Source organism: Tiliqua scincoides, chromosome 14, assembly GCF_035046505.1.
Source record: "Tiliqua scincoides isolate rTilSci1 chromosome 14, rTilSci1.hap2, whole genome shotgun sequence".
NCBI classification, from domain to species: Eukaryota; Metazoa; Chordata; class Lepidosauria; order Squamata; family Scincidae; genus Tiliqua; species Tiliqua scincoides.
Genome location: NC_089834.1, coordinates 14,207,108 through 14,224,813, shown reverse-complemented (window position 1 = coordinate 14,224,813; position 17,706 = coordinate 14,207,108). Strand labels below are relative to the sequence as shown.

The window sequence follows — 17,706 nt, the reverse complement described above, 5'->3', positions numbered from 1 at the left end:
GTGTACCTTGGCTCAACGATCTCCAACACTCTGTTTAGCGCGGTATCAAGAGAAAAATGCATCGGTAAAGCAGCTACCACGTTTTCCAGACTCACAAAGAGAGTCTGGTCCAACAAGAAGCTGACGGAACATACCAAGATCCAGGTCTACAGAGCTTGCGTCCTGAGTACACTTCTGTACTGCAGCGAGTCGTGGACTCTTCACTCACAACAGGAGAGGAAACTGAACGCTTTCCACATGCGCTGCCTCCGACGCATTCTTGGCATCACCTGGCAGGACAAAGTTCCTAACAACACAGTCCTGGAATGTGCTGGAATCCCTAGCATGTATGCACTGCTGAGACAGAGACGCCTGCGTTGACTCGGTCATGTTGTGAGAATGGATGATGGCCGGATCCCAAAGGATCTCCTCTATGGAGAACTCGTGCAAGGAAAGCGCCCTACAGGTAGACCACAGCTGCGATACAAGGACATCTGCAAGAGGGATCTGAAGGCCTTAGGAATGGACCTCAACAAGTGGGAAACCCTGGCCTCTGAGCGGCCTGCTTGGAGGCAGGCTGTGCAGCATGGCCTTTCCCAGTTTGAAGAGACACTTGGCCAACAGTCTGAGGCAAAGAGGCAAAGAAGGAAGGCCCAGAGCCAGGGAGACAGACCAGGGACAGACTGCACTTGCTCCTGGTGTGGAAGGATTGTCACTCCCGGATTGGCCTTTTCAGCCACACTAGACGCTGTGCCAGAACCACCTTTCAGAGCGCGATACCATAGTCTTTCGAGACTGAAGGTTGCCAATACATGGCCAGAAGTAACATCATTGAGCAGGAAAATGTTTAACAGCTCCCATGCAACAAAAGCAAATTCCCCAAACATCCCCAAAGACTGCAATTCTATCCACACTTACCTGGGAGTAAACCCCATTGACTATCATTGTTCAGAGCATAACACCTCCAGAATAAAAGGTGTGAAACTTTGTTTGGCACCGCCACCTGGTGGTCAGGAAAAAGAACAACAAATACTGTACACAGTGCTACATCTCTGGTTGAATCATTAAAAAAAAATTACTATGGAGCCATCTGTGTTCATGCTGATATATAGTTATTATTTCTCTGTGTAGTGCCAGCCATGTGCATGGTGCTTTACCAGGAATGAAAAGACAAGTCCCCGGCCCAAGGAGCTTACAATCTAGATCCAGGCACAAGGAAGACAACAGAGGGAGGGGAAGGAGAAAGGGGGCAAACATTTTGATAGGAGGGCCACATCATCTCTCTGACACTGTGTCGGGGGCCAGGAAAAAAAAGAATTAATTTACATTTAAAATTTGAATAAATTTACATAAACGAATTCGTTAGAGGTGGAACTTATATGAATGAATGCAGGTCTTGCAGTAGCTCAAGGCCTATAAAAGGCCTTGCACAAAGCAAGGCCATCCTTTCCTTCACTGCCACTGCTGCATATCAGACATGAAACAGCAAGTAGTGGAGGGAGCCCTCATCCCACAGCTCAGGTGAGAGGCTGAACAGTCAACAGTCGTCCTCATGCTGAGAGCAGTTGCTTTGGGCCAGCATGGGCTCCAGCAAGTCTCCAAAGGGCCAGAGGCTCATTGGAGACTGGGGGCTCCCTGCCGATTGGGAGCCCCAGAGGACCACAAGTGACCCCCGGGCCAGGTTTGGGCACCCCTGGCTTACATGTACAAACAGTGCCAGGGTGTGCATGTCTACCCAGAAATAAGTCCCATTATTAAAAATTAAGTCAGATAGAGGTTATCAGGTTATCAGGTTATTAAGTCAGATAGAGGAATTAAGTCAGAGGTTAAAAGAGAAGATGTTTCAGACCTCATTGATAAATTAAAGATCAATAAGTCACCAGGCCCTGATGACCTCCACCCAAGAGTTATTAAGGAATTGAAGAATGAAGTTGCTGATCTCTTGACTAAAATATGCAACTTGTCCCTCAAAACGACCACGGTGCCAGAGGATTGGAGGATAGCAAATATCTATCTGTGACAGCAATGTCTGGAGCAAATGTCTAATCTGTGACAGATCAGAAGAGAGATCTTGGGGTGGTGGTGGACAGGTCATTGAAAGTGCTGACCCAATGTGCGGCAGCAGTGAAGAAGGCCAATTCTATGCTTGGGGTCATTAGAAAAGGTATTGAGAACAAAACGGCTAATATTATAATACCATTGTACAAATCGATGGGAAGGCCACACCTGGATTATTGTGTCCAGTCCTGGTCGCCGCATCTCAAAAAGGATATAGTGGAAATGGAAAAGGTGCAAAAGAGAGCGACTAAGATGATTACTGGGTTGGGGCACCTTCCTTATGAGGAAAGGCTACAGCATTTGGGCCTCTTCAGCCTAGAAAAGAGGCGCCTGAGGGGGGACATGATTGAGACATACAAAAGTATGCAAGGGATGGACAGAGTGGATAGGGAGATGCTCTTTACACTCTCACATAACACCAGAACTAGGGGACATCCACTAAAATTGAGTGTTGGGAGAGTTAGAACAGACAAGAGAAAATGTTTCTTTACTCGGCATGTGGTTGGTCTGTGGAACTCCTTGCCGCAGGCTGTGGTGATGGCATCTGGCCTGGACGCCTTTAAAAGGGGATTAGACAAGTTTCTGGAGGAAAAATCCATTACGGGGTACAAGCCATGATGTGTATGCGCAACCTCCTGATTTTAGAAATGGGCTGTGTCAGATGCAAGGGAGGGCATGCAGGTCTCTTGTGGTTTTGTGTGCTCCCTGAGGCATTTGGTGAGCCGCTGTGAGATATGGGAAGCTGGATGGGCCTATGGCCTGATCCAGTGGGGCTGTTCTTATGTTCTTATTAGTGTCAATGGGGCTGACTCCCAGGAAAGTGAGGACAGGACTGGGCTGTCCTACCCACACTTCCCAGAGAGTAAGCCCCACTGACTTTGATGGGGCTTACTTCTGAGTAGACCGGCATAATATTGGGGTGGCTCTGTAGGAAAAGGCTTTGCAGGGAAGAAGAGAGGAGGCTTTCAGGGGGCAGAGCAGGGCCAGCAAGGAGGCAAAGGGCACAAGCCTATGCGGTCTACTCAGAAGGAAGTCCCATGGTGGTGAGTGGGGCTTACTCCCAGGAAAGAGTGCCAGGCACACAGGAAACCTTCCACCAGGCGTTGCAAGGGAGCGCACCCAAGCGCTGCCTTGCAACTTTCCAGGACAGGAGGCGAAAGGTCAACAAAGGGTTAACACGGAGAGCAGGCGGGGGGGCTAGTGGGCGGGGACGAGGCCCGGGCAAGGCGCCCGTCTCGTCCAATGGGAGGAGGAGGAGGCGATGGCACGAGCAGGAGGGCGCGCGTGCGCAGCCGCCCCTGGAATGTATCAGAGGGAGCAACTGTATCAGTGCAGGAGGCGGTGATCAGGGGGGAGGGGACAGTGCCCAGGAGGTCAACTGCAGCAGCAGCAGCAGCAGCTCTGGCGGACTGACTGACAGGCGTTAACCATTAAGCCCCCGTAAGGGAATGTTGGAGGAGAGGATGCTGTGAAGGAAAGAGGCAGGCAGGAGGTGTTGCCAGCCCCAGTCCAGGAGTGCAGGCGGGGGCTGGTGACGTGAGCTGTGCACGTGGCCCCAGGACCAGCTGGGGGCTCGAGGAGCTGCAGCAGCAGCAGAGTCGCCCCCCCCCCTTTGCGCCATGCTGCTGCCCCTGGAGAAATGCAAGAGCGAGTGGAAGGAGCTGGAGGAGGAATTTCAGCAGCTGCAGGTAGGGGTCTCTGCGGGGGGGGGGTAGTGCTGCCTGCTGCCCCCCCTGCTCATCCTCTGGACAGGACGCAGGCGCCCCCCCCCGGCCTGGCACCTTCACCTGGCAGGAAGTCCCAGGTGGGTGGGCGGCCTCGCTCCTCCCCCCCCGCAGCAAGTTTGATCGCCTGGAACAGCTGGATGCTCAGCCTGCATTGGGGGGGAGCAGCTGTTGCTGGGGTGGAGCCTGGGGTGCAAAGGCGGCCTTGGCAGCATCAGCACCTTGCAAGCTGAGAGGTGTCTCTTCCCCCCCCCCCAGCCCAGGATGCTCTGCAGTGTCGCAGTCCGAGAGCTCCTGGGAGAGGGATTCTGTCCAGGCCCCTCTGAGCACCTGGGGGCTGCGCTGCTATCTGTGGGGCAGAGCATCGGAGGCTCCCCTTCAACCTGGCCCTTCTCTCTGCCTTGAACACTGCAGCTCGCAGTGGTGGTGCTTTTTTTGGGGGGGGGGTCCTTTCCTGGAAGCAAAGGAGGTCAGCAGGCCTTGCTGGGGGGGGGGGTTTGGAGGAGGAGCAAAACAGTGTCTTAACCAGGAGGCTGTCATCGTCTCAGCCCTGGGGCATTGGCACCCATCACTTGTGGGCTTGGAACTCCTTCCTGCCATGTTCGACATCCCACAAGTGATGGTTTTGCTGGAGAGATGAATGGACCTTTCTGTGCGTGGACCAGTCTTGGTTTTTGACAGGCTGATCAAAGTTCAAACCCAAGAGAACAAAAACACGGAGTTCTTAGAAGTTAATGGTGAATGTGAGCTGCAGACATGGTATGACCTCTTGTGAGCCCTTCATCTCACATGGGGACCTTCTCTGAGGTCACCAGTTGTGTCTCTTTGGTCTTTAGCCTCCTTCCCTGCCAAGTCTTTTCGCTTGCAAAGCAAGAACTGATAGGGTGACTTTTGTGCTGCACAACTGATGTCTTTGTGACCAGGGGGTCAGGAGTGTTGTGTGCCCCTTGCAAAATGTCACAAATGGGCACAAACATCTAAGTTGGTGCATGTTGCAAAATTAAGCTTTATGTGAGGGGCAGGCCGGCCACTGATTCCACTGATACAGAATATGTGTTTGTTTCAAGCACCAGATTTGTAAATCGGCCCTTTGCCTTGTTCGCCTTTGGTGTGCAAGTGTTAATCTTGGGCAACAAGAGAACCAGAGTGGGGTGCAGATTTGTTCTTAGCCATGTGGCATAAGTTCCCCCCCCCCTTTCTGTTTTATCTGCAAATTGGTTTTCTTTTCTCTTGGAAGTGCAAACAATAAAAACTGCTGATTGCAGAGGCATGAGATAAAGATCGAGTTAATGTTTAATTCAGTTTATTTCTTAAGTAACTTATTTCTGACATTTTAATATAAGCTTTTGCCAGCACCTTCTTGCGCAGTATCCATTCACTTCAATGGAGCAAGTACAGATCTTGTGCATCTTGAATACATCTTGAATAGATGTTCCCCTGGAGTGCTTCCATGCTGGTGGCATTGTGGGGGGGGGGGATGCCAAATCTTAGCCTGTGTTGTGTACTGACTTTCTATCTCCTGTGGAAGAGCTCTAACCATTTGGTAGCGCCCCCCTCCCACAGATGGAGGAGTCAGTGATGCTAGCATTCCAAGCATGTGAATCTGTCTCATGCACCCGGACCACTGCTCCATCCAGCTCAGGGTCTCCACTGGTGGGGAGTGGAGCTCCAGGGTTCCAGGCTGTGATGGTTCCCAACTTAGGACCTTCTCCATGTTTTGACAGAGCATGTGTTCTCTTCATAGAGCACAGCTTTACGGGTGAGAGAGACACTTGCAGAGTTTTGGGTGGCTTTTGGTGTGCTTTCTCAGCCAAACAGGATTCTCGCAAACAAATGAGTCATCTATGTTCCTTGTGTGCCTGCATCTTTCACCTGTTCCTCACAGCAGATGAGATGATGGCTGGATGCCCTGAGAATGGCCCTAGAGATTCTTGCCCTCTTGATTACAATCACAGCACTTATCTCCCATAGAAAAATGGGTTACTGGTTACTCTTCTTTCAGAGTGCATTGAATACGGAGATTTAAAAAAGAAATTGTTTATCTCTCCTAGTGGTATGGGATGTCTCTTCCTTATCTATTTGTTTCCTTAAGCATTTTGCACCTTGAAGCAAAGTTGTATTTGAGCTGCAGTTGGGCCAGCTGTTCCCTAAAGACAGATGGTGAATGAAATGTGGGATTAGGGGCTTTGCAATGGGGTCAGGTGGGCTGCCATACGAACAGGGAAAGCCGCTTACTGGATGCGCAGTAGGACTTCCCAGTTTTTGGACGCTTGTATCCTCTTTGATCATGGCTACGCTGACCCCTGAACCCTCAGCCCTAGTGGTAACACCCAGCATGCCATCGGGAGGCAGCAAATGCAGGGTTGCACCAGAGCCTTCGGCAGTGGGGCCTCACCACTGCTTAAAACAATGACATGTTAAGAAATACTTGCCACAGCTCAAGACAAAATTGGCAGCATCAGAAGAAGAGATGGAAGCACAGCCCACCCCCAGCAGTGCCCCCTTGGAAATGATAGTGTGTGGGAGAGGAATATGTTCCTCTCCAGGGAGCGCATGGCCCATCACAGAGAACACTTTGCATCTAGCACGGCCTTGCTGAGTCTCCCTCACTGATGGAATACAGAACAAGGATTCGGTGCATGACGGGGTATATCTGGGTTCTGATGGTCTGCCAAGGACCAGATTCACATGAGCCTGTTGGCTGTATTCCCCCACCCCCAACCCACCCTGGGTGTCTGAAATCTGACAGGTGGGGAGGGAACATGAGATGGAACTTTATTGACTGTGGCATGCAGAAATGTCCTCCTCTGTGAGGCCTGTCTAGCTTCAGTGCTGCTGAACATCAGCTGTGCTATGTAGTGACTAAAGCCCGGAGAGTTTTCAACTTGATTGACTTTTGTTCCTGTAAACTTCTTTTGCTTGTATGTGCTGGTTTTTATTAAAGAAAAGTCTTATTCTTGTGGCTATTTTTATATTGCTGTTAATGTTTTAAAGTTGGTTATTCTGTTCTATGAGCAGCTTTGGGGCTCCCATGGAATGGTGGGATTTAATAGCTTAATAAGTAAGCCCGTGGGGCAGCGCACATGATGTTTGATGAGTATCATCTTCAGAATGTTTTGGGGGTAGGTAATTCAGTGAAGTGCACAGGTGATCAACCTTCTGGTTTCTCAGGAGGTGGGCTTCTGTCTTTTTCTTGGGGTCTAATCTGGAAGTTATCCGCTGCCCCAACTTCCACATCTATCTGTAGGAGCTGAATGCAGTTTCCAAACACATTGAAATGTTGTCATTGTTGTTGTAGGAAACTCACAAAATCTACAAACAGAAGCTAGAGGAACTGAACAGTTTGCAAACTGCCTGCAGCAGCTCGATACAGAAGCAAAAGAGGGGGCTCAAAGAACTGCAGTATGGCTTTCAAAGGTAACTGCGTATCCTCGCGGTTGGCTGTGAGGCACCCAGCAGTGGGGGTCTGCTTTCTTTCGGGAGCAGACCTAGCCAGAACCTCCTTCCTGCTTTGAGGCGGGAGAGAAGAGCTGGTCTCATCTGTGGCGCTGCCCATTACATAAGAACATCCCCACTGGATCATGCCACAGGCCCATCTAGTCCAGCTTCCTGTATCTCACAGCGGCCCACCAAATGCCCCAGGGAGCACACCAGATAACAAGAGACCTGCAAGGCATTCTGGGAATTGTAGCTAAGAACATAAGAACAGCCCCACTGGATCAGGCCATAGGCCCATCTAGCCCAGCTTCCTGTATCTCACAGCGGCCCACCAAATGCCCCAGGGAGCATGCCAGATAACAAGAGACCTCATCCTGGTGCCCTCCCTTGCATCTGGCATTCTGACATAGCCCATTTCTAAAATCAGGAGGTTGCGCATACACATCATGGCTTGTACCCCGTAATGGATTTTTCCTCCAGAAACTTGTCCAATCCCCTTTTAAAGGCGTCCAGGCCAGTTGCCATCACCACATCCTGTGGCAAGGAGTTCCACAGACCAACCACACGCTGAGTAAAGAAATATTTTCTTTTGTCTGTTCTAACTCTCCCAACACTCAATTTTAGTGGATGTCCCCTGGTTCTGGTGTTATGTGAGAGTGTAAAGAGCATCTCCCTATCCACTCTGTCCATCCCCTGCATAATTTTGTATGTCTCAATCATGTCCCCCCTGAGGCGCCTCTTTTCTAGGCTGAAGAGGCCCAAACGGCGTAGCCTTTCCTCATAAGGAAGGTGCCCCAGCCCAATCTCCTTTTTGAGATGGAGATTACCTTCCATCTCCCATGTCAGCAGCTCAGAATTGGGGTCAGGGGTCCTGATGGAGGGGAGCCGGCTTCCTCCTTGGGTCTGCTGTCGCATTACAGATGTGTCTTGGGGATCAGGAGGGCTAAAATCTTGGTGTCACCCTTAGCTTGGAGTGTTGAATGTTGCATTGGCATGTCACCTTGAACTAAATGGATATAAGGGAAAAATTAACACAGGGTGGCTTGTTTTCCACCGTCCTTTCTTGATGTTAGATTCTGTCTAAAAACGTCTATCCTGCCTGAAGAGACTCTCTCAGCTGCTTGCAAAAGACCTGTCTGCAGTAAGATCACTTGGAAAGTCTAGGTTCAGGAGCCAAAAGGATATGGTTTTCATTTGGTGTCTGGATTATTCAGGCAGCTTTTTCCTGCCCTTGTCTCTGGACCTCCCTGCCCACCATTTGATGTTGCCCTTTAGCCACTCACTCCAAAAAGTAGGTCCTGGTGAGGATCAAGGAGACCAGGGTAAGTGGGTGGGAGGGGGGCAGGCAGGCTGAGCAGTTGGAATCTGTTCAAGTCTTGATCTGGATGAGCAGAGCCACCCCATTCATGAAGTCGGCTGAGCACCTTCCCCACCTGCCTTCTCTGCTCTTCCTCCTGCTCCCTAGACTGGGAAAGGCAGGAGGGAAGGGGACAAAAGAGGAAGCAGGGAAGAAATGCAAGTGGTGGGCTAGAGCATTTGCCACTCTAGCCCCCCACTCTCCTCCCCTCCACACATCCTCTTCCTTTTAAAATCCAGGGAGCAGAAGGAGCAGTGGTTGTGGCTGGCATTGTGTGTGACAAGATGTTGAAGCAGGGAGGGTGCTGCGTTTGGCCAGCTGCCTCAGGCATTGGGTCTTGGGCTAGTGCTGGAGACAAGTTCCCCCTTGCTAGTTAAGCACGTGTTTGTCTTCTGGGTTTTCTCTCTTCCTTGCTCCGCATCCGACCCTGGAGATGCAAACGTGACTGCAGTCGGGAAGAATCGGAACTCATTCAGCAAATCAACAGCCAGATCAAGGACCGGCAGAATGTTTTCTTTGACATGGAGGCCTACTTGCCAAAGAAGAACGGGTACGCCTTCCTCATATCAAGTTGCTCTTTCAGGCACAAACCTGGCCCAGGGTTGCTTGCAGCAGTGCACATCTCCCAGAGGGAGGACCATTGAGATAAGTGCATGGTGCTTTGTTATTGGAATCCACTCTGCACACTCCCTGGGGCCTGCTGCCCTTTTAGCATGTGTGCCAGAGTGTGCGAGGCCCTGAAGCTGAGCACAGGCTGGGTATCGCATGTGCACATAGTTTCCATCTTTAATCACAGTGAAACGTTGTGCCCAGGGTACAATTAAGGAAGGCGATTCTTCCAAGAGTCCCAGGGGAGAAAAGTCTTTGATGTTACCAGAACTTTTGCTCAAGCAGGTGCTTGGTAAGGGGTGTGGCAGCAGCTCAGTGGTAGAGCCCTTCCTGTGCAGCACATCCAGGTAGGACTGGAAAAGCTCCTTCTCTGAAATCCTGGAAAGCAGGTTAGTAACTTTTCCAGACAAGGCTGATGAACAAGTATGTAATTTGGAGTAAGTCTGTTTAACTTGCAGCTTTTAATTTAAAGATGGAATATACAGTTTCCAAAAAGGTTCATGTGGACAATCCTTGATCATGAATGCAGTCCATACTGTGCTCCAACAAATATTTTTGCGTGCATGCATCATTGCAGAGGCAGTTGCTTTTTAAATTTTTAACGCTTGTTTTATGTATAGGACAAAACCCCAGTGGGAAGAGAGCAACCATGTGCATGATCTGATCTATTCTGCTGTTTTCTTTTCAGTTTGTACTTAAATCTGGTGCTTGGAAATGTGAATGTAACCCTACTAAGTAATCAGGCCAAGTAAGTTGTGTTTGTGCTTCTGTGTGTTGCGAGGGTGGAATTGGGAGAGGCTGATGATGAGGACGAGGGAGGGGTGTTGATGTAGCCTTTCAGCCTGGGCTGATCAGCCTTGACTCTAAAGCCAGGCAGCTGTGGGGCTTGTCCTAAATGCATCCTCTTTTCCAGGTTTGCCTACAAAGACGAATATGAAAAATTCAAACTGTACTTGACTATAATCTTACTACTTGGAGCAGTTGCTTGCCGATTTGTTCTTCATTACCGGTAAGGCCACAACGGCATCTGCTCATCCAAATGTCTATTTCACTTCATTTCTTGCATTCAAACTCTACCTCCATTTTAAAAAATCCTGGTTTCCAAAGGTGCTCGCAGAAAAATAAGATAAAAACCCCAAGAAAAACATACAAATGAAATGGAAAGAGTAAATAGCAATATAGAGCTAGATTCAAATGGCAACGGCATTTGGAGAAATGCCTCTGAAATGCCATTTGGAGAAATGGTTTAGGCAGGAGAAATCAGTCCTTCGGTTTTTTCCAATATAGTGGGTTTGAAATGAACAGATTCTGGCTCCATTGGTGAGAACAAAAAGCATGATTTTGTGGGAGCTGTTTATGAAGTGAACATAGCAGTGCTTTTCAAATTTCTTACCATCATGGAACTGGTCTGCTTGACCCTTTCAGCATGTTGTAGAGGGCTTGAGGGGGCACACTGAATTCTTCGGGGCCACCCAAGTCTCCCACAGCTACATATTTCGGGGGAAGATTTGTTTTTGTAGGCAAGTTGCCTTTAGGAAAATATGCCATTTCTGATCTTCTTGAGGAACCCTGACAGGTTTTCAGTTCCCCAGAAAACAGATTGACAACATTGCTACAGAACTGTAATTTTCAAAGTTCTTAATTACTGGTCTCATACAGTGGCCAGTAATTACTGTCAGTAAGTAAATTACTAGCAGAAGCCTCACTTACCTCTGCCTCCCAAATTCTACTCCAACTTAGCCTAGGAGTGCTTGTATCTCCTGCTGTGATACCTGCAGCATTCCAAACCCCAGGGATCTTGGGAAATGTAGCTTTTCTGTGGCACCCCAGTTCTTGATTTGCACCTCAGAGCTGCCAGTGTTTCTTGGTGGGAGGCATTCAGATTGTTTCATTCCCAGGGATGTCATCAAGAGTGCAATGGATTCTGATTGGGCTGGGGGAAACTCAGTTTCCAGATTGAGCTGGCAGGAGTTTGCCCATCACTGTGTTTTATAGTGTTTGATATACAGCAAGGTGTATAGCAGAAAAGAACTTTCCCAGGTCTTTGACATACCCTGCAGCCGGTATTGCTTTTCCAGTTGATTGGATTTATCTAGATCTAATGGAATCCCTTCACTGAATTAGCTCTGAGATGCCTTTGCAAATTGGATGATGTGTTGCTTTCTGAAGAGGTGCATGTGCTAGAGAAGCATTAACAGCAGAGTCACAAACTTGCCTATCTGCTTGGGAACTGTCACACCTTTAATTCCAACATGTATTATTCTGAGGTTGGGAGCAAGAGTTTTTGCAAGATTTAATCATCTGTTCTTTGGAGAAAAAAAATATGCATACAAAAAAACTACTTTTCCTTTTGCAGGGTAACAGATGAAGTGTTCAATTTCCTCTTAGTTTGGTACTATTGCACACTGACAATAAGGGAAAGTATCCTCATCAGCAATGGATCAAGGTACTAGTCCTCAAGATACGCAGAGCACTACTGTGTCCTTGTATGCAATGTTTGTCCCACAACTCTGCTACGAGAGCTGGCAGGATGCCACAGTGTATGAAAGGTTTTGTGCCTGAGGACCTGGTGAACCACAGTTTCTGTGGTTAGAATTCTATAGCAAATTGCGTAGTGCAGTTGAGCACCGTTGTTGAATGATGCTTTCCACAGAAGATGGTAGCTGTTAAAACTTTTGTGCTACCTCTAGTTCTGCAGATGTTTTATTTTTAAATACAACAAAAGACATGTGGCACCTTAAAGATCTAATAGATTCATGTGGCATAAGATTTCATAGACTAGAACATATGTGAAACATTCTGAACTGTGACATCCTTATCATTCATGAATCTGGCTGAGTGAGTCTGGTCTGCAAATCCATTGATCTTTGAGGTGCCACCAGGCACTCATCTAGAAAGACTTTGGCTTTAACCAGGATTATAAGAATATATATTTTTTCTCTTTGCACTTTGGAAAATGTTTGCCCTCTAGGAGAGCAGAAAAATCATAAAAATCTGTCATTTCAAAGGACCACTTCAGATGCAGCAAACAGTAATTTTCAAATATACTTATATAGGTACACTTGCCAAGGAGCCCTGATTTGGGTGTACATCTGGCTTGACTGTATGGGGGGGGGGGAACCGTCATAATGAACTAACTCTAAATGTGTCCCCTTTTCTTTTCAGGATTAAGGGTTGGTGGGTGTCTCATCATTACGTCTCCACATTTCTATCTGGTGTCATGCTAACGTGGTAAGTTCCTCCATTTTACAGCTGAAGGTTGAAATCCTATGCTCATTACACAATACTCCAGGTCTTACTTTCAGTTACAGTTCTGGTTGCCAGATCTCATAAAGGACATAGCGGAACTAGGAAAGGTGCAGAAGAGAGCGACCAAAATGATTACTGGGGCACCTCCCTTGTGAGGAAAGGCTGCAGTGTTTGAGGCTCTTCAGTCTAGAAAAGAGGTGCCTGGGAGGGGCACATGATTGAGACGTACAAGATTATTCAGGGGATGGGTAGAGGGATGCTCTTTTCCCTGTCACACAAGGGAAACACTAGGGGACATCTTCTGAAATTGAGTGTTGGGAGAGTTAGAACAGATAAAAGAAAATATTTATTTACCTAGCTTGTAATGGAACTCTTTGCCACAGGATATGGTGATTGCATCTGGCCTAAGTGCCTTTAAAAGGGGATTGGACAGATTCTGGAGGAAAACTCCATCCGAGGGTAAATAGAATGCTATCTCAGAATGCTAGATGCAAGTATCTTGTGGTCTTTTGTGCTCCCTGAAGCATTTGGTGGGCACTGTGAGATACAGGAAGCTGGACGAGATGGACCTTTGACCTGATCCAGCAGGCCTGTTCTTATGTTCTATATTGAACTTGGTAGGGCTTGTTCCTGAGTAAACATGGACTGAAGAGTCTGAACTAGGCATTCAGAATACTGGAGCTCCTCTTGGACTGGGGCAGGCTCACCTCAAGTCTGCTGGGCTTTTTGTTTGCTTGTTTTTACAAGAACCCCAAGGCTCACTAACTTGAGACAGGTACAAAATGGCTCTAACTGGTTGGTGTGTGAAAAATGCACCTGTTTCTTATAGATGGACAAAACATCAGCCTGAATCTGGTCCCTTCTTCTGCATGCTACAGCAACCCATGGTTTGTTACATCTGAACTGGGCCTGTGTGTGCCCTCACGTGTATATTAAAACCTCACTACATTTTGTTTGTCTCTCTTCCTCCCTCCTCTCCCAGGCCAGATGGTCTGATGTACCAAATGTTCCGCAACCAGTTTTTAGCATTCTCAATTTTTCAGAGTGAGTATACTTTTAAGTTTTATGTTGAACACGGGAACCTTCTGCCTGTGTCATGGATGGAAAAACGCTTTGCATGCTCCAGGCTGCCTTGTCATTTAGGGACAGCAGTTTTGCATTTTCAGGGAATTGAGAAGAAGGGCCATTTATCTTATGTAAATACTCACTGTCAAACACTGATACTCTCCCAGGAAAAAAAAGGTAATTATACTTTGTGAAACTTGGTGGCCCAATCAGCCACCAGAAGATTCTGATGGGGTTTTCGGAGTGAAGTGAGGCAAGGGGGAAAGAAAATGTGGTGATGTTCTCTTTCCATCTATCTTGAGGTAAAAGAGCAATATCAACTTGTGTGAGTGTCTCCAGACATGACGTATTGTGATGAAAATTTGAGAGGCATTTCAACACAGAAGTTCATAGTCCGGCTGAGAGGTTACTGGAGCACAATAATGTGCTTCACGTGGGGCTGCCCTTGAAGATAGCTTGGAAATGCCAACTAGTTCAGAACATGATCGCTGGATGAAATTCTAGCATTAACTGCAGAGAAAGTATAACACTAGTTTTTATTAGAACTGTGCTAGTCATCTGTCTGTGTTGGGCTTAGTTTCAAAGTGTACCTTTTAAAGCTCTTTACAGTTTGGTCCAAGGATTTATGTCTGAGACCAGAAGTTTTGAGCACCTTCAGTGAGAATCCTGGGTAGTCCTGCTGTCAGTTAAGCAGATGGCCAGTGTTAAAACAAGCCTTTTCAGTGATGGCTGCCTAAGCTCTAGCTTCCCAATGCTGTACAGCTAGGAGCTTGTAAGATGGCAAGACTGTTCTCTTCTTGTGGTTTGTACTGTTCTTAATTGTGAAACATGTGACATTGTATGGACAACTGTAGTCCAGTGAGGTGGAATACTGTCTTCCTTATTTCCTCTAGGTTGTGTCCAGTTTCTACAATATTACTATCAAAGTGGCTGCCTGTATAGACTCCGTGCATTAGGAGAAAGAAATCACTTAGATCTCACAGTGGGTGAGTTTCCCTTAATGTGGAAATGAAAACTTGGAGCAGACATCTCAATTCAGGAAAGATCAAGGAGAAAGATCTATTCCGTCTGAATATTTTATTTGGGGGGGGGGGGAAAGCCTGTATTACATTCCAGTTTTAGGGTACTGTTATTCTGGGGCAGGGGTGTCCAAAGTTTTTGGCAGGAGGGCCACATCATCTCTCTGACACTATGTCAGGGGCTGGGGAAAAAAAGAATTAATTTACATTTGAAATTTGAATAAATTTACGTAAGTTTACATAAATGAATATATTAAAGATGAACTTATATGAATGAATGAAGGTCTTGCAATAGCTCAAGACCTATACAAGGTCTTGCACAAAGCAAGGCTGGCCTTTCCTTTGCTGCTGCTACTGCATCACAGATGTGAAACAGCATGCAGTGGAGGAAGCCCTCATCCTACAGCTCACGTGAGAGGTCAAACAGTTGTCTTCATGCTGAGAGCAGTTGTGTCGGGCCAGTGCGGGCTCCAACAAAACTCCAGAGGGCCAGAGGCTCATTGGAGACTGGGGGCTCCCTCAGGGCCGCATTGAGAGGCCTCGAGGGCCACATGTGGCCCCAGGGCCGGGGTTTGGGCACCCCTGTTCTGGGGTGTTCCTTCCTGAAAATTATCATAGTGCCATCAGTGTTCACGGCACTTCAGGTGATACAAGAGGATAGATCCCTGGCCCAAGGACCTTACAATAAGAACATAACATAAGAACACAAGAACAATCTAACATTTGACACAAGAAGACAATGGGGGAGCTGGAGGGATGTTCTGCATTGATTTCTGTTGCATGTACTGACACTTAGCTAATGCTTGGCATCTTGAACTTTCCGCAGAGGGATTTCAGTCTTGGATGTGGCGAGGCCTGACTTTCCTGCTTCCTTTTTTGTTCTTTGGGCATGTAAGTTGGGGTTCCCCTAGGTTTATAAACATTTGGGGCACAGGATGTGGAAAAGCCAATGATTCTGACAGTGCTGCTGGCTGTCATTGCAGAAACATGCCCCTTTGGCTCAGGCTCTAGGCCATCACAGTCGGGGAGCTGGCTGACCCTCCAAGTGGGCCAGAAGTGGAGGTTTGTTAGCAAAACAGGCTGAAGTAGAGTTCCAGAGTGGTCAAGAAGGCTTGGAGGGCCAGGCAGACTTTGGGAGTGAAGGGAGCATGAGCTTGGGGGAGTGTCCTCATACCACAGACATGTTGCTTAGACTCAGGCACGACTGAGGCAAGAGCACAACAGAGGTCCGTCCTTACTCCTAGAAGGCAGGAACGGAACTGGGGACCGGAATGGACGCCCCCCCCAACGTGGGAGGAGTATCCATTCATTGAGGTTCTGATCCTGCCTCCCAGGAGGAGGGGCATCCCAGCAGTAGGAATGCCAGCCCTTCCTTCCCAGAGAATTAAGCATTCTGTTGTAAGTGCAGTCCTCTTGTGCTGGATATAATACAAATTCATTTTGCCAAGTACAAAAGGCAGCTGTTATGTGATCCTTAAGCCCTTAGCTGTCCTCAGTGTCCTGCAGCTTCCACTTTAAGTATTGGCGTGAACTTCTTGTATTATATTTAAAAAGTTCTTGCTTTGTACTCTAAAGTTCTGTGTTCTTAAATCTCACTCTCTTCTGTGTTTTTTTTTCTTTGAAGTTCTGGCAACTCTACAATGCCATCACACTTTTTGAACTGTCTAGACATGAGGAATGTAAAGAATGGCAGGTAAGATTTCAGAGATCCCTCTTCGTCCCAGTAAATGGTGGGAGGTTGACCTGAATTTGCTTAATATCAATGGGGTAAATTAACAGAAGACAAATATAAGAAGTCCACTGCTCATGAAGTGCAGTGGGTCCCCCAGTTAGACACAAGGTAGATGTTCCTCGATATTTCTCCAGTATTTGTTTTTCCTTCACCAAAACATGTCACTATCTAAACTGTGTCCAGCTGCATATGTTTGGTTTTCCTTGTCCTCTCCAGGTTTTTGTACTTGCCCTCACATTTCTGGTGCTCTTCCTTGGGAACTTCCTCACAACCCTGAAAGTAGTGCATGCCAAACTTCAGAAGAACAAAGCGAAGAAGTTCTGAAAAAGCAGACTGTGCAAATGGACGCTAGGACCCACGGTCTGGATTCCTTTTTCCTCCTCTGCAATTAGACTCATTTTTGAGACAGTCCTCTGGCTTAACCTCTGCTGGGCCTACAGTAAGCAAACCATGGAGGAAATTCCATTCACATTTATGCTACTAAGTCTTCCTCTACTGACTCTGCAAGTGCTGTTCTCTTTGGCTGATAGCCTAATTATTTATAATAAACTTAATCCAAAACCCCTCTGGTCTCGGCTGGATCACAGAAAAAGGCCAGTCTCTACTAGCAAAAGACAGAGTATCAGGAGAAAAAAATTGGACATTAAATTACTCTGTAATAAAGGAAGCTTTGATTTAAAGGTCATCTCTGGCATTGCAGGTGTTTCAAGCCTGGTGGTTGTGCAATTGTTTGGGACCAATCATTGAGCACTGTGTCTCTTTGGCTTCTCCCTCAAAACTAAAAGGGGCTGTGCAAGACCTGTGTGTGTGTTTAGAGCTGGAGCCATAATGACTGTTCATTACTTGCAATCGGTGGAAAACATTTAAGCAGCCTGTGGAAGAAAATGTCTGTTCAATGTAACTTTTTTTTTTTTGTAAACTAGTCTAGCTGGAATAGAAGAAGCCTAGAAAGCTCTTGAAATCCAATGGAAGATGTCATGAGTTGTCATTTAACTTTGTTGGCATGCAGGTTAAATGGATGGAGCTCTGTAAGTGAAACAATTTGTTTGAGTCATGGGGGGGGGGGAGAAGAGAAGAGAAGCCGGCAAATAAAGAACTGCCTCAGTTCAGTTACTTTTTGTTGTGTGTTTTTTCTTTTGCATGACTTGCGATAAGTTTCAAACCATATACAGTGGGTCCTTGGTATCTGTGGGGAATCCACTCCAGGACCCCCCCCCCCAGATACTGAATTCCACAGGTAGTGAAATCCGTGGGGATGTGTGTGCTGGCACACCAGAAGTGCCTTCTGAGGCATGGAGAAGGCCAAACGTGACCTCCCCGCATTTGAGAAGACCTCCCCAATGCAGCTGGAAGGCACTTCCAATTCCGACCAGGAGGTCTTCTTCAGGTTGCATGTTAAGTCCCTCTATATAGCCCTTTAAAGATGGTGTCAGGGATGAGCACTGACACTGGTCTTCCCTGCCCTAAGTGTGTGAT

At 47.4% G+C, this 17,706-nt stretch overlaps 1 protein-coding gene across 1 annotated transcript; it reads left to right on the top strand.

Annotated features, from left to right (window-relative positions):
- The first annotated feature begins 3,418 nt into the window (after nt 1–3,418).
- Nucleotides 3,419–17,288, top strand: TMEM120B (transmembrane protein 120B). Its single transcript, XM_066609577.1, has 12 exons — nt 3,419–3,725; nt 7,060–7,178; nt 8,990–9,106; nt 9,854–9,913; nt 10,079–10,174; nt 11,522–11,611; nt 12,331–12,396; nt 13,397–13,458; nt 14,373–14,465; nt 15,325–15,389; nt 16,123–16,191; nt 16,447–17,288. The coding sequence occupies exons 1-12, from the start codon at nt 3,657–3,659 to the stop codon at nt 16,552–16,554; spliced, it is 1,014 nt and encodes a 337-aa protein (XP_066465674.1). The 5' UTR covers nt 3,419–3,656; the 3' UTR covers nt 16,555–17,288.
- Nucleotides 17,289–17,706: the final 418 nt, after the last annotated feature.

Coding starts and splice junctions, on each gene's coding strand:
- TMEM120B (XM_066609577.1), top strand. CDS start 3,657: ATGCTGCTGCCCCTGGAGAAATGCAAGAGCGAGTGGAAGGAGCTGGAG. Junction 7,179..8,989: donor CTGCAGTATGGCTTTCAAAG/GTAACTGCGTAT, acceptor CCGACCCTGGAG/ATGCAAACGTGACTGCAGTC. Junction 12,397..13,396: donor TCTGGTGTCATGCTAACGTG/GTAAGTTCCTCC, acceptor CTCCTCTCCCAG/GCCAGATGGTCTGATGTACC.